A 13,532-nucleotide genomic window follows, 5' to 3' on the forward strand; every position below is an offset into this window, starting at 1 on the left:
TGACCTAATCGGGTCTTCATCGACAATCTTTCTCCTATCTCGGCAGAGATTGTCACTGGCACGGTGGCCGGTCGCGTTGCAGTTGAAGCATCGCCTGCTGTTAAGGCGGATGCGGATTTCTTTCCCTTTGAGATGGGAGGCCGCGGCGATCTTCATGCGTGTGGATGATGGTCGGGCTTCATTCTTTTCTCGCCTGGCCAAGGCGGTCTTCGATTGATTCTTTTCTCGCCGTATCACGGCGGTCTTCATCGTCAGCGCCTTCTTCGGGGACACTACGTGTGTACGGCGCTCTTCTTCGGGAGTCGTCCGTGAGGATGATGCTATTTGGTTGGCGTAAGGCATGTCGTCCTCTACAATGCTGGTCGAGGCAAGGTGCGTATCTGGGTGTGCGTCGCGTAGATAGGCGACAATCAGATAGACTTTAATCTTTTGTTACGTCGACTGTTGGTCAGCGTAGTGGGAACTAGGATAGGTCTTCTCAGCGACGAGTCGAGTGACTCTACTGAAGCTAAGCGTGGTCTGGCCTTGACGGAACGTCAAGGATTCCTCCGGCGATCTCGGTAAGACGGCGCTCGTCGAGATGCAGGTCTAGCGGATACGTGCAGAGGCGTATGGGAGCGACTCTGAAGTGCGGTCTCACACAAGGAAGCGGTTAAGCTTAGATGAGCAAGTTCTTGGTAGAACCTAGTAGATTAAAGTGAAGTTCAATCTACAACAATGTGCCTACTTATACATAAGGTATGTAGGTGTTCAAGCTCAGTCTGTAATCTATAGTATATCGTACATCTAAGATAACCAGACATGAGGTTAGATAAAGTACATGAGGCTTAGCCTCTGATCATACATGCAGCGCCAAGTGCAGCTGCGCAATCAACAGGAGGCGCGTAGAAGCGCTCCGGATCTTCATGAAGCGACATGCTGTATACATGCGCTGATCTAGGGTGTCCATGAGGCGTACTGCCTCCATGGAGCAGGTACAAGGCCGTCTAGGCCAGGGACGGGGTCATAGCATCAGGCGGGGTCATAGCGCCATGAGGCGGGGTCGTAGCGGTCCAGACCGCTGTCTTTCTAGGCGCAGGCGGCGCACCGCCGCGCGGGGAGTCTAGCAGAGCGGGGGCAGGTGGAGGGAGAGCTGGGGCTCTAGCAGGTGTTACAGATCCCTGTAACAGTTCTGCATCAAATAGTTCGTTAGATTATGTGCCAAGGGAGAATTCACTTGGGAGGGTTTGGGTTGTCTAGCACGTCAAGTGACAAGATCTTTGGCCTTGCTGTGAAGTGGGGTGGGGGATCCTGGGCGGGATTGACCAGACGGCAGCTGGAGATCAGACAACTGCAGAGATATCAGATGCGAAGGAATGTAACCTGGTGAGCTTCTTACCCGGTCAATCATCACTCACCCAAGCTCAGGGAGGTCAGGTGTCAAAAGACTGTGAGATCAAATAAAGTCAATATATGCGCTATATTTTGGCATGTAATCTGAGAACTCACGATTGTGGATGCTTAGACTACTTGATTTTGCTCTTCCAACTTCGTTATGTGATGGCTTACCCCTCCAAAGTTCCATGTTCTGACTTTCAAGGGCACTAGTGATGACTCCGGTGATGTATATGTAGGGTGCTCACACTTTCCAAGTAAAGTCCCATACGACGAGAAATAATCAGAATAGGGATCAGACGAGTTTGAGTGCGACAGGCCAACATGGTGGTGGTAGGGCTAAGGGTTAAGACGCGACTGCCGACGAGATAATGTTATCAATATTTGGTGTTATTGACGTGATGTTTGGTTCACGTATCAATAACGCACGTGATCATCAAATTCACCGCATTACTCTCGCAAAATCGGTTGTATTCCTGTCAATTGTGCTATAATCTAATGATACAAATCCCTTGACTCACGATCAGAAAATGCGATATGCGACCAGAAAACATGATAACAATGCGAAACACGATAGGATCAACACGACGGCAGCAAATACAACGCAGCAACGAGGCTGGCAAGCGAGAGCAAACTGCGAGGCAATGAGGCAGGCAAGAGCAGGCAAGCGAGAGCAGACGACTGTGAGGCAACGAGGCAGGCAAGAGCAGGCAAGCAATAGGGACGACTAATACATTGAACCGTCGGTGATGTCGCTAGAGGGGATGTACCTTTGACTGTGGCAAAAGGGCCCATAGACTCATCTACTTAGTAAACATGAGTATATGCATTGAAAAATACCTTTTATACTACCTGAATCCACGAAACCCTCAGACTCGTGGAATCAGTGGAGGAAGGCGGTGGCGGCAGGACAAGTTGTTGGGAAGAGAGTGGTAAGAAGAAAGGGGGGAAATGGAGTTGCCTGGAATTCCCAAAACATTCTAACTTTTGGTGTCAGTAGTAAAACTTGCCCAAACACAAGACTTCGTGATATTTACAGAATGTTGTGCGAGAAGCAGAGCCCAGCTGCAGAGTAAGCTGTGTTAGTGCTGCCACGGTCCGGTTCAGAACCACGGTTCGAACCGGACTTTTGGTCTGGTTCTGGACGGTTCGGTCCACGGTTCTGGTGTCAGCCTGAACCGAACCGGAAATCGGTTCTCGGTTCTAGGTCCTGCTGAACTGTTCTGAACCCTTCTCAACTCTGACTTCGACGCCACTTACTTCGACGTCGACCGAACTTCGGGATTTGCACTCTACTCTTCTGCCTTTAGCCTTTTTGAAGGTACATACTAACTAATCAAAATTTTGATTCTCTCACACACTGACATTTGTTCAAATATGTCACAGATATTGATCACCCACGCACTCAGATCCATCTCTCCTCGTGCACTTCCTTTCCCTTGCGCTACTTTCCCTGGATCCACGCCACGTGTTGACAACACCACTGGGGACCCTGTCGCTGTCAGCGACTATGTCCCCAACTACATTGCCAAACGGTAGCATCCTCATCCATATTTCCTTGCCTGTAACTCATTCCTTTCAACTAGCATTAATGACTTTATTCCCCCCTCCCAAGTCAATTTACTGGACGGGAACGCCGAAGACTTGGTCGCGGAGTGCAACGTGTTACAGTAACATGGCACGAGTCCCCCGCCAGCAGAACAGCCCTCTGCCACCGCACAGCTATAGACGATACCAGAGTCTCACCAGCTCTATGATGATAGATGATGATAGATGATAAGCGGCAACTGCCGGCTTAGATAAGCGGTCTGGACTGTACGTGACGACACATGACGACATAGGTCTAGAAGACCTATTTATGTTATCAAGATAGAAGGCAAGCCTCGTGCTGCCTCATGTACTGATAGAAGGATGCCTCATGGATCCTATCTACGATAGAAGCCCGCCTCATGGACGCTATCTCTGACTCATGTAGATAAGCAGATTAGAACCCAGCTTTAGGCTGAGCTTAGATACAAAGAGTAGCCTTATATAAGGTCGAAGATTAACAGTAGACGTTCCTTACTTTAATCTTACTAGGTTTACCCTTGAACTCCTTGTCCCGCTAAAGCTACCTGCTCGACATCGACTCGTACCTTCAGTGACGCCTCTCACTGTCTGTAAACCCTGCTATCATCTCAGCGTAACCCCTCGTTAACCACCACAAGCTACGTTCGAGTACGCAACCTTTGCTTGTCTGTAAAGGCCGACGACTCTCAGCACTCGGTACCACTGTCGTGGTTGTCACTGTTAGATTATCCTAGTCGCATACGACTGTTTGTCGTAACACAACGCATACGAGTCTCGCATCAAGCAGTGTGGTGGTATCGAGCTCTTCCTGGGTGGTATCGACGAGGATGGGCATATCGCATTCAACGAGCCTGGTATGTCTCGTTTCTTCACCTCCTGTTGTCCCTTTTCTCGTGGCTTCTCTGCCGTATGATTGTTCTGTCTTCTTGACACGTTCATTGTCATCCCAACCCAACTCCCAGTACCCTCTCACTTCCTTTGGCACCCTCTCGCTACCTTTGGAGCCCTCCCGCCATCAAGTTCAGCGCCCTCTCGCTACCTTCAGCATCCTCTCGCTACCTCTCTGACTCAGGGATTGGTGCTCAATCTCATGCTGCTGCTCACCACCATCTCACTCTGCTGCTCGCTGCCATCTCCCGCTGCTGCTCGCCGCCATCCTCGTCAACTCTAACGGATCTCCTTGGATATCGTTGTCCATATTTTCCCTTGCATAGGCTCTTCATGAGCCTGACCTGCCCGTGACCCACATTCTGCTCACGAGTTGCTCGGAATTGCATATTTGTAAAGCCTTTCAGATCGAAGAGGCGCGCCCGCTGGTTGTGAGGCAACTCTCGTGCGCGACGGCCTTGCATCGCGTGTGCTTTTCTGCGGCGGTAGGCCCTCGTCAGTTTGCATTGTTTGTCAGGTTGTAATCTCGCACTAACTCAGTGACTGTCGCTGTGCTTGCGGACCTTCTGCTGCTGTCACAAATCTTGGCCCTGGTCTGGGCAGGGATGTGCAGACAACGCTGACACAGCTACGGTCTGTCATGGATATCCCTACAAACAGCACTCTCCCCGTGAATATCTATCTCTCGTCCATTCACGCAACTATGCTTCTGACCTCTCAAAATGCAGCTAGCACTAACTGAATTCCTCGACAACCTCCACACCTTCCAAACTCTCCATTCGCATCCAGCACTCTTTAGGGCTCCCATTTCTGACAGCAGCAGTAGAAGCAGAGGAGCATGCAGTGCTATGTTAGACTAGTTACTCGATGTCAGTAGATCTACAATGTCAATTTTTGTTGCGCTTGAAAAAATTTCGGTTCGGTTCGCGTTCGGACCACAAAAAAACCAAACCGGACCGTTGAGAACGGTTCTTGATGGTCCAGTTCTGGGTTCGACGATTTTGCAGAACTGGACCATGGTTCGGTTCTCGGTTCTCGTCCAGGACCCTCTGAACCGGACCGAACCGGACCACGGCAGCACTAAGCTGTGTGACACCGAACGACACCGAACGACGCATAAATGTAACACTGTTGCATTGATGAAAACACGATCGACGATGCGAGTAACGCGATGCAAATCGACGACAATGTAATGATTTTGTCGTGTGACACATTGGTCAGTTGATACGGTAATAACATATCAGGGGAAATCTGAACTTACCAGGGGCACGTCAGACTGATGGCAGCCTTACGCGTTTAGGAGGGTGTTGAGGTATGTCTGAGGGAGTGTTGTTGAACCTGCCATCAATCGTCATCGCGTCATCAGTCCGTAAAAGATTGTGGCGCGGGAAAGTGTCCGCATAAGGTAATTTCAGACTTGAGGAATTTTGGTGATGACGGGCCTCCGAGTCGTATTGCTGAAGTGCAAGGATCTTTGAATGACAACACTGTTCAAAAATCTTCGTACTTCTGCACATATCAGCTTTATTGTTTACAGATAATCTGATCGGAATCTGTCAACCTTCACTAGCACTCATTACCATAGGCATCAGGGTTTCGACAATCGGGTCGGCCCGGAAAGCTTGTTTGCAAACTCTCGTCTTACACCCTGCCGCACGGTCGACAGCCTTTGAGAGCCAACAAATTGTCGAATCGCCACCGTCGTATTGCCATGTCCAATTTTCAGTGTGTGGAGGGGGGAGCAGAACTGACAAAACTCCAGGCTATGTAAACTATGTGGGCGACATTCCTTATCATAACATTGTCCCATCTATCATCCTCACTATTGTAATTGACCATCTCAACATCCTCCAAAATACGTGGTATCATTCTTTGTTCGGCCCGACCCAACTTGTCAAAATCAAAAGCATTTCCTTCGGGCACTTCAACTTCATCAATGCCTTCTTCAGACCTTTTCAACTCTTCAAAAACTGCGAGAAGGTCATCTGCATCACGGGGCTCGGTCGAGAGCAGAGGCGTCTACACGAAGTATGCTTCAAGATCCTGTGCAATCTTGGCATCGATATTTGCCAAACTCTTCACGAATGTACATGTAAGCACGTTGATGTTGGCATGGCGCGCAGACTTATCAGCCTCCGCCGCTTTTGCGGCGCTGTGTTATCGAAGGTTTGCACAACTTTCGTCGAGAAGTGAGATTACATTCAAAACTAATTGTGTTATCAGATCTGAATTACGTGTCCCCTGGAGTTCTGCCGCGCTCCCATTAGTTCTACCGTGAACCAGGCAGGCACAACCAGTTGCGCCAGACTTGTTGGCAGAACTTAAATTCTGCCAACGACACTATCAATTTGTTGATTTCCTTTTTCTGCAGAAAAGGAAGACTCTCGAGTCTGCCTTGGAATCACTGGACTTCCTTGCGCCCTCTCGGAGTGTGCTGTTGTTTGGCAACATTCATATGAACACGTCGATGCGCTACACGAGGTTGGTGAACCTTCCTGTATCTTTGTTTCAAGACTCCACTCGGCCCGGAACAAGTCTGTTTGCAAATTCTAATTGTGCAGGCCCTGCCAAAGTCGATATGTTGACGTTTCAACTATCAGTCATCTGACTGGACGATTATAGGATCGCGTGCCTACAAATACCCAAGTACTGTACTTCTTGCAATTGTCAGTTCTCCTAGCCCATATGGCAACCGAATCTGAGCCTCGAACGGTTTATGCAGAAGAGACTCGCCTCCAAGAAGACAAAGGACATCCAGAGGTCTTCGAAGAATGTCAAGCCACCAAGGATTGGGACCACCCCTCAAACCCGCCTGAGTTTCTCGAAGGTGGTTGGGCAGGTTGGGCAACTGCTGTTGGAGCGTAAGAAGACTCATACTCTTTTTGGACGCGGGGCCTGGTTCTAACTTGATCTACTTAGCTTTCTTGTGCAGTTTTGTGGCATTGGGTGAGTCCGGTGCTAGTAGGGAATGGTTCTGGCTGACTCAAGTCGACAGGTATACTGCTTCGTTTGGTGTCTATCAAGGTATTGCTCCAGACAAAAGCGAGCATGAAACATTCAACATATTGCTCTCCAGACTTCTATACTCAACATTACCTGACAAACGAGACGTCGTCTGCTATATCGTAAGTCTCTACCTGTGTTTCCATAGCGGGTATCCTCAAGACTTGTAGATGGATTGGGAGCACAACCGCTTTTTTAGACTTGACCGTGGGCCTCGTGGCAGGTTTGCTACACGACCGAGGATATTTGTGAGTTTATATTTGTCGGAGGTTCTTGATGATATTCAGCAAGCTTAACTAGCTACCATCTCATGATTGCCGGTTCGCTTCTGGAGGTTTTCTCTCTATTCATGCTATCTCTGTCGAAACCCGATCAGTACTACCAGGTAACTTCCCCCAATTTTAAAATCTCATTTTCTGACTCAGTTTTAGATTTTTTCCTTCCAAGGCTTAGGCTTGGGTATCGCAGTTGGGCTCACGTATGTCCCTAGCGTCGCTGTCATCTCGCATCATTTCCAACAGAGGCGCACACTGGTCATGACGTTCATCGCCATAGGGGCATCGCTAGGTGCTATCATCCATCCGATTATACTCAATAACCTCCTCAACGGCCCTCTGGGTTTCGCTAATGGCGTCCGTGTAAGCGCAGGGTTGATCAGCTTGTTTCTCTTAACTGCATGTCTATGCATGCGAACTCGCCATAATCCGCCGGCGACACCGGTGAACTCTATCGTGGGGGCTAGAAAATGTATTCGCGATGTACCATTTATGCTCATGGTAACAGGGTGAGACTTGCAACGTACTACCTTCTCTCGAATTCCTCCAAATAACCATCCCACAGGAGCTTTCTTTTCCAGATCGTCTTCTACTACCCATTATTCTTCTTTCAACTCGACTCTATCAAGCACAGTATCAGCATTGACTTTTCATTTTACTCTGTGAGTTCTAGTATCACACAAGTCATCCGCGGCGTCTGCTGACAGAATATCTAGTTAGTAATTTTAAATGGGGCCAATTGCTTAGGGCGATTCACGTCAGGATTTATTGCGTCGTTCACGGGGGTCCCGAACTTAATGATATTTGCGACATTCTCATGCGGTGTGCTCATTTTTGGCATGATTGGGTTGAGTAGCTTGGCCAGCGTCGTTGTGCTTGGGATGGTGTATGGCTATATTTCAGGGCTGAGTATGTAATTTTTCCAACATGGTGTCTAAGTTTCAGATGGGTTCATTATTTCATGTAGGCAATGCGATGGGGGCTCCGCTTATGGCTCTTTTGACGCCTGACCTCTCTGAGCTTGGGTGAGTGACCGTTTGAAATGGAAGGTTCGAATTAATCTGGATTATAGCGCGCGGATGGGAATCTGTTTCTTTGCTCTGGGTGGGTATTATGATTATTTCGACGGTTCTAACTTGTCACTGATCGCCTGTGCAGGATTCGCAAGTTTGATAGGTAGGTTTGGTGGTGTCGTTTCTTGCTTCAAATTCTAACACTGTATCCAGGAACACCCATATGCGGCGCTCTGCTCACATCCAGTTATACCTGGTGGGTACCGGCTCTGTTCTCTGGGGTGAGTCGCTACTGTATTCTCCAAAATTCACGTCGATTCTCACTGCCCAACAGATCGTTTCACTGGCCGGTAGCATGATGTTCATCTTCATGCGATATACGTTTCTCAGAAAGCAGCGCGTTCAAATTGACGTATGATCATTGGACGGCCAGGCTGTGAGTTGAGTCGTGAGTGAAGCTGTTATGATGTTTACTAGTCTGCTGGACTTGGACGAATCGGAAGCTCCAGGAGAGCGCAATGTATCAACAATGATCGTAAACGACTGGCGAAAAGCCCTTTAAGAATGTAACAAATTCATGCCTGGATACTCGTCTTGTTTGCTTTTCTGACTCGCATCATACAATTAATGACCAGTGCAGCATCTTGGATCCGACAAAAAGTCGCGAGTGCATGGTATTTGATATAGATATCCCAGCGATAACAGATTCATCTTGAACGTGCGCAGTTAGATACTGGGTAGTCGTTTGAACGTTTTAAGTGGGGGTCCATGAAGGTTACCACCTGGGAGGTATATGCATGAGCGCAAGATTAACAACAAAGGATAAAACAAAGAACGAAATAAATAAAACAGACCTTCCGCTCAACAGCCTCCACATCCCTCGTCACCTGAGTCATCTCCACTGGATCTAGAAATGTCTTATTCCACATAGACATTCGTAATAGCCGTACACTTGATATCTAACCAAACAGCATCCACCGGAAAACCCTCGTCGTCGAACCTATGCGCGTCGTCTGAACTGACGTAGTTCTAGCGGCACCCGAGCCGCTTCTATAATGACAGACGCGGGCATATATAACAGGAACGGATGTGGAATGATAGTTTTTGGGAATGTGCTGATCGCAGTGACATCATCAGAAGATTCAGAACACCAATATTAAAGGCCTGTATGCATGAACCACTCGAGAGGAAAATTACTAGGACTTTACTTACATAAGAAATAGCCGCAGGAACATGGGGACCGGGAGTCCGGAGGTAATCGGATCAATCCGTGTGTGATTTTTGTTTGGCAAAGCCCTTCGAGGATCGTATGTAACTTGTAAGGGCACTAGCCAACTCGCCGGGTAATCTTTGTGTCCATAAACTTGTCTCTGTTCAACTCAATGATTTCAACTTTCCTATGTCTTATGCTGACTCTTGCTCACGTTCTCTCGTGTCCCACCCGTCTCTGTGACCAGCCTAGTCCCGCTTTCCCGGTGCGTCACAGTAAGTGTTGACCACAGCTTTCGAGTACAATGTTTTATGGCAGCATGCCTATGGCGGGTGTAACGGTGAGCACAATGAGATGGATATGCAAGTTGTTCACTTACCTTTTACACCTGCATTGGGTTGTACGTGTCTAGAAGCATGTACTTCATATGTACCACCACGCACAAGCCGTGCATCAACTTGGTTTCTTGGCCTGGCGACAGTCACTTCAGCCTGACAGCAGGTTATTTTCCCATCCACGACCGACCTCCCCCGCCTCGGCTCAAAATACGTTTCTCCTGGCCAAATGATGCGACCATGGAGAAGATCTATGATATTCTCGGAATCTGCGCTTCTGTATGTCTTCGTCGTATCATGGTGTATACATGCTTGCTGCCTCCATCAGAGCTGCACAGGAGCACGGCCCCCGAGTCCTATTCGATAATTGTTGAAACGTTGAAGTGCAAGGATTTTCGAACGTCACTTTAAATATCTTTGGCACAAATTTTTCTCAGTGTTTTAAATGTGTCAATTGAGGGATTACACCATCGCGCGGATTGTGTTGTGCCGAGATCAGAGAATGTGTGCTCTATGCCCTATAATCGAGAGCATCGTCACGGCAAAGACCTTGAGTAGGTGATTTTTAGAATTGATTGGAACAGTGATGCGAGCGGGCGTTCTCCAGCATACCATATCATCTGACGTGAGTTTATTTTCATGTTCTATGGAATTCAAAATCAAATGTGTTATCAGATTTACAAAACATCTCCGCAAGTCATGAATACGCTGGAGTTCTGCCAGACCGGTATCTTCAAGCTTCAAGACTCACCTGTTCTTGAGCTCAGCCTTTCACGTACCATACTATGCTTCCGCAGAGATAATCAACGTATGTAACACGTCACCCTCCTTTGCATAGGGAGTTCAAGCTGCCTACGAAAAACTGACAGCAACGCACAGATTGGTATTTCGAAATCTGGGCTTACGCAACAGTTACCAAACGAGCTCAAAGTTTGCGCGAGTTCTGCCGTAGACGAAGCACGACTTGAACAGTTTTTCCAGACCGGTTTCCGGGTTCTGCCAACAACACTATTCTTGTTTCAAGAATCGACTAGGCCCGAAGAAATGTCTGTTTGCAAATTCTAATCATATAAACCCTGTAAAAGTCAATATCTTGACGTTGCCGCCGCGTCAGTTGTCCGACTTGACGGACATATGGTCATGTCCATACAAATACCCAAGATACTGTACTTACAGTCATCGTCAGTTCTCCCAGCCCTAGATGGCAGCCGAATCTGAGCCTCGAACAGTTCATACGGAAGAGACAAGCCTCCAAGAGGAAAAGGGGTGCCCAGAAACATCGGAGATATGTCAAGTCACCAAGGATTGCCCCTCAAACCCCCACGAGTTTGTCGAAGGGGGTTTGACAGGTTGGGCCACTGCTTTTGGAGCGTAAGAAGACTCATACTCTTTTGGACGCAAGGCTTGGTTCTAACTTGACCTACTTAGCTTTCTTGTGCAGTTTTGCGGGGGTGGGGTGAGTTTGGTGCTGGTAGGGAATGGTTCTGTAGCTAACTCGAGTTGACAGGTATACTGCTTCATTCGGCGTCTATCAAGGTATTGTTGCAGACTAAAGCGAACATGGGACATTTAACACATTGCCCTCCAGACTTTTATACCCAACACTACCTGATAAACGAGACGTCGTCTGCTATATCGTGAGTTTCTACTTGTATTTTCATAGTGGAAATCTTCAAGACTTGTAGATGGATCGGGAGCACGAGCGCTTTTTTACTCCTGTCCGTTGGCCTCATGTCAGGTTCGCTGCACGACCGAGGATATTTGTGAGTATAAATTTGTTGGAAGTTCTCCATGACACCCAGCAAGCTTCACTAGTTACCATCTCATGATTACCGGATCACTTCTGCAGAGTTTATCTCTGTTCTTGTTGTCTCTTTCAAAACCCAATCAATACTACCAGGTAACTTCCCCCAATTTTAAAATCTCATTTTTTGACGCACTTCTAGATATTCTTCTCGCAAGGCTTAGGCTTGGGTATCTCATTTGGGCTCACATGCATCCCTAGCATGGCTGTCATTCCGCATCACTTCCGACGGAGGCGCACACTGGTTATGACATTTATAGCTATAGGCGCATCGCTAGGCGCCATCATCCATCCGATCATGCTAAATAACCTCCTCAACGGTCCTCTGGGATTCGCCAATGGCGTCCGTGTAAGCGCAGGGTTGATCAGCTTTTTTCTCTTAACTGCATGTCTATGCATGCGAACTCGCCTTGATCCGCCGGCGACACCAGTGAATTATATCGTGGCGTCTAGAAAATGTGTTCGCGATGTACCATTTGTGCTCATGATGACAGCGTAAGACCTGCTACGCACCTTCTCTCGAATTCCTCCAAATAACCATTCCGCAGGGGCTTTCTTTTCCAGATCGGCTTCTACTACCCATTGTTCTTCTTTCAACTCGACTCCATCAAGCACGGTATCAGCGTTGATTTTTCGTTTTACTCGGTGGGTTTTAGCACTACGCAAGTCATTCGCCTTTTGACAGAATTTCTAGTTAGTGATCTTAAATGGGTCCAATTGCTTAGGGCGATTTACATCGGGGTTCATTGCGTCATTCACGGGAGTCCCGGAGTTGATGATAATGTCCTCGTTCTCGTGCGGCGTGCTCATTTTTGGCATGATTGGGTTGAGTAGCTTGGCCAGCGTCGTTGTGCTAGGCGTGGTGTATGGCTATGTTGCTGGGGTGTGTAAGTACTTTTTCCCATACGGTGCCCAAGTTTCAAGTGAGTTCATCGTTTCACGCTAGGCAATGCATTAGGAACTCCACTTATAGCTCTTTTGACGCCTGACCTCTCTGAGCTTGGGTGAGTGACCATTTGAAGTGGGAGGTACGAACTAATCTGGATCATAGTGCGCGCATGGGCATCTGTTTATTCGCTCTTGGTGGGTATTACGATTACTTCAATGGTGTTCTAACTTGTTACGCGATCGCCTGTGCAGGAGTCGCAAGTTTGATAGGTGGGTTCAGTGATGTCGTTTCTTGCTTCATACTCTAACCCATTATCCAGGAACACCCATATGCGGTGCTCTGCTAACAACTAATTATATCTGGTGGATACCGTCTGTGTTCTCTGGGGTGAGTCGCTACTATTTTCTGCGGAATTCACGTTGACTCTCAACTGCATAACAGATCGGTTCACTTGCTGGTACCATGTTGTTCACCATCATGCGATACAAGTTTCTGAGAAAGCAGCGCGTTCAAATGGACGTGTTACCATTAGACAATCAGGCTGTTGAAGTTGAGCCATGAGTGAAGTTGTTATTACATCTGTGCTACCTGCGTTATTGTTGTTCCAATCCTTAAATGTTTCGATAAGTATATGGATACTGGTGCGTCTTGGTCCTAAAAACCGGAAGGCTAGGTCGTCCAAGCTTTCGACTTGACATTAAACAGTGCCGCTGAGCCCTGCTGACGATAGAATACCCTTTGTATCGCCTGTTAAGGGAAAAAATATCGTCCTTTGGGGTCGAAGACCCTGTGTACCCGCCTAACCTATCGGTGTGTACCATGCATATGTATTTGATGAGCCATCCGTCTACTTAACGTCTAAGTGCGAGGTACGTCGGCTTCAGGTGCTACTTATTGCGTTCATACGTCATGCTGTGTTGTACTGTCCTTGAGGGAGGGATGTTCCTGCAACCAAGTATCACCATTTGTATGTGTGTACGTGGGGGAAGGTGAAAAGTAGCATGTACGCACTTGCGAAGAAATGAACCCTCTGTGACAGAACTCTGTAAAGTATAAAACTCATCAAACCCATAGGATACAGGTTTTAAGTGGGGGGTCCACGATGGTTACCACCTGGAAGGTGTGTACATAAGCGCGAGATTCGTAACAAAGGATAAAAGAAAGGAATAACG

The 13,532-nt window shown here is 47.8% G+C and overlaps 1 protein-coding gene across 1 annotated transcript; it reads left to right on the forward strand.

Moving 5' to 3' along the window:
- Positions 1–2,751: 2,751 nt before the first annotated feature.
- F5147DRAFT_782592 (uncharacterized protein) lies at positions 2,752–3,048 on the forward strand (the record flags this gene model as incomplete). Its single annotated transcript, XM_041442770.1, has 2 exons — positions 2,752–2,909; positions 2,961–3,048. The coding sequence occupies 2 exons, from the start codon at positions 2,752–2,754 to the stop codon at positions 3,046–3,048; spliced, it is 246 nt and encodes an 81-aa protein (XP_041284484.1).
- Positions 3,049–13,532: the final 10,484 nt, after the last annotated feature.

The sequence above is a fragment of the Suillus discolor genome, assembly GCF_016758755.1.
Source record: "Suillus discolor strain FC423 chromosome Unknown F5147scaffold_231, whole genome shotgun sequence".
NCBI classification, from domain to species: domain Eukaryota; kingdom Fungi; phylum Basidiomycota; class Agaricomycetes; order Boletales; family Suillaceae; genus Suillus; species Suillus discolor.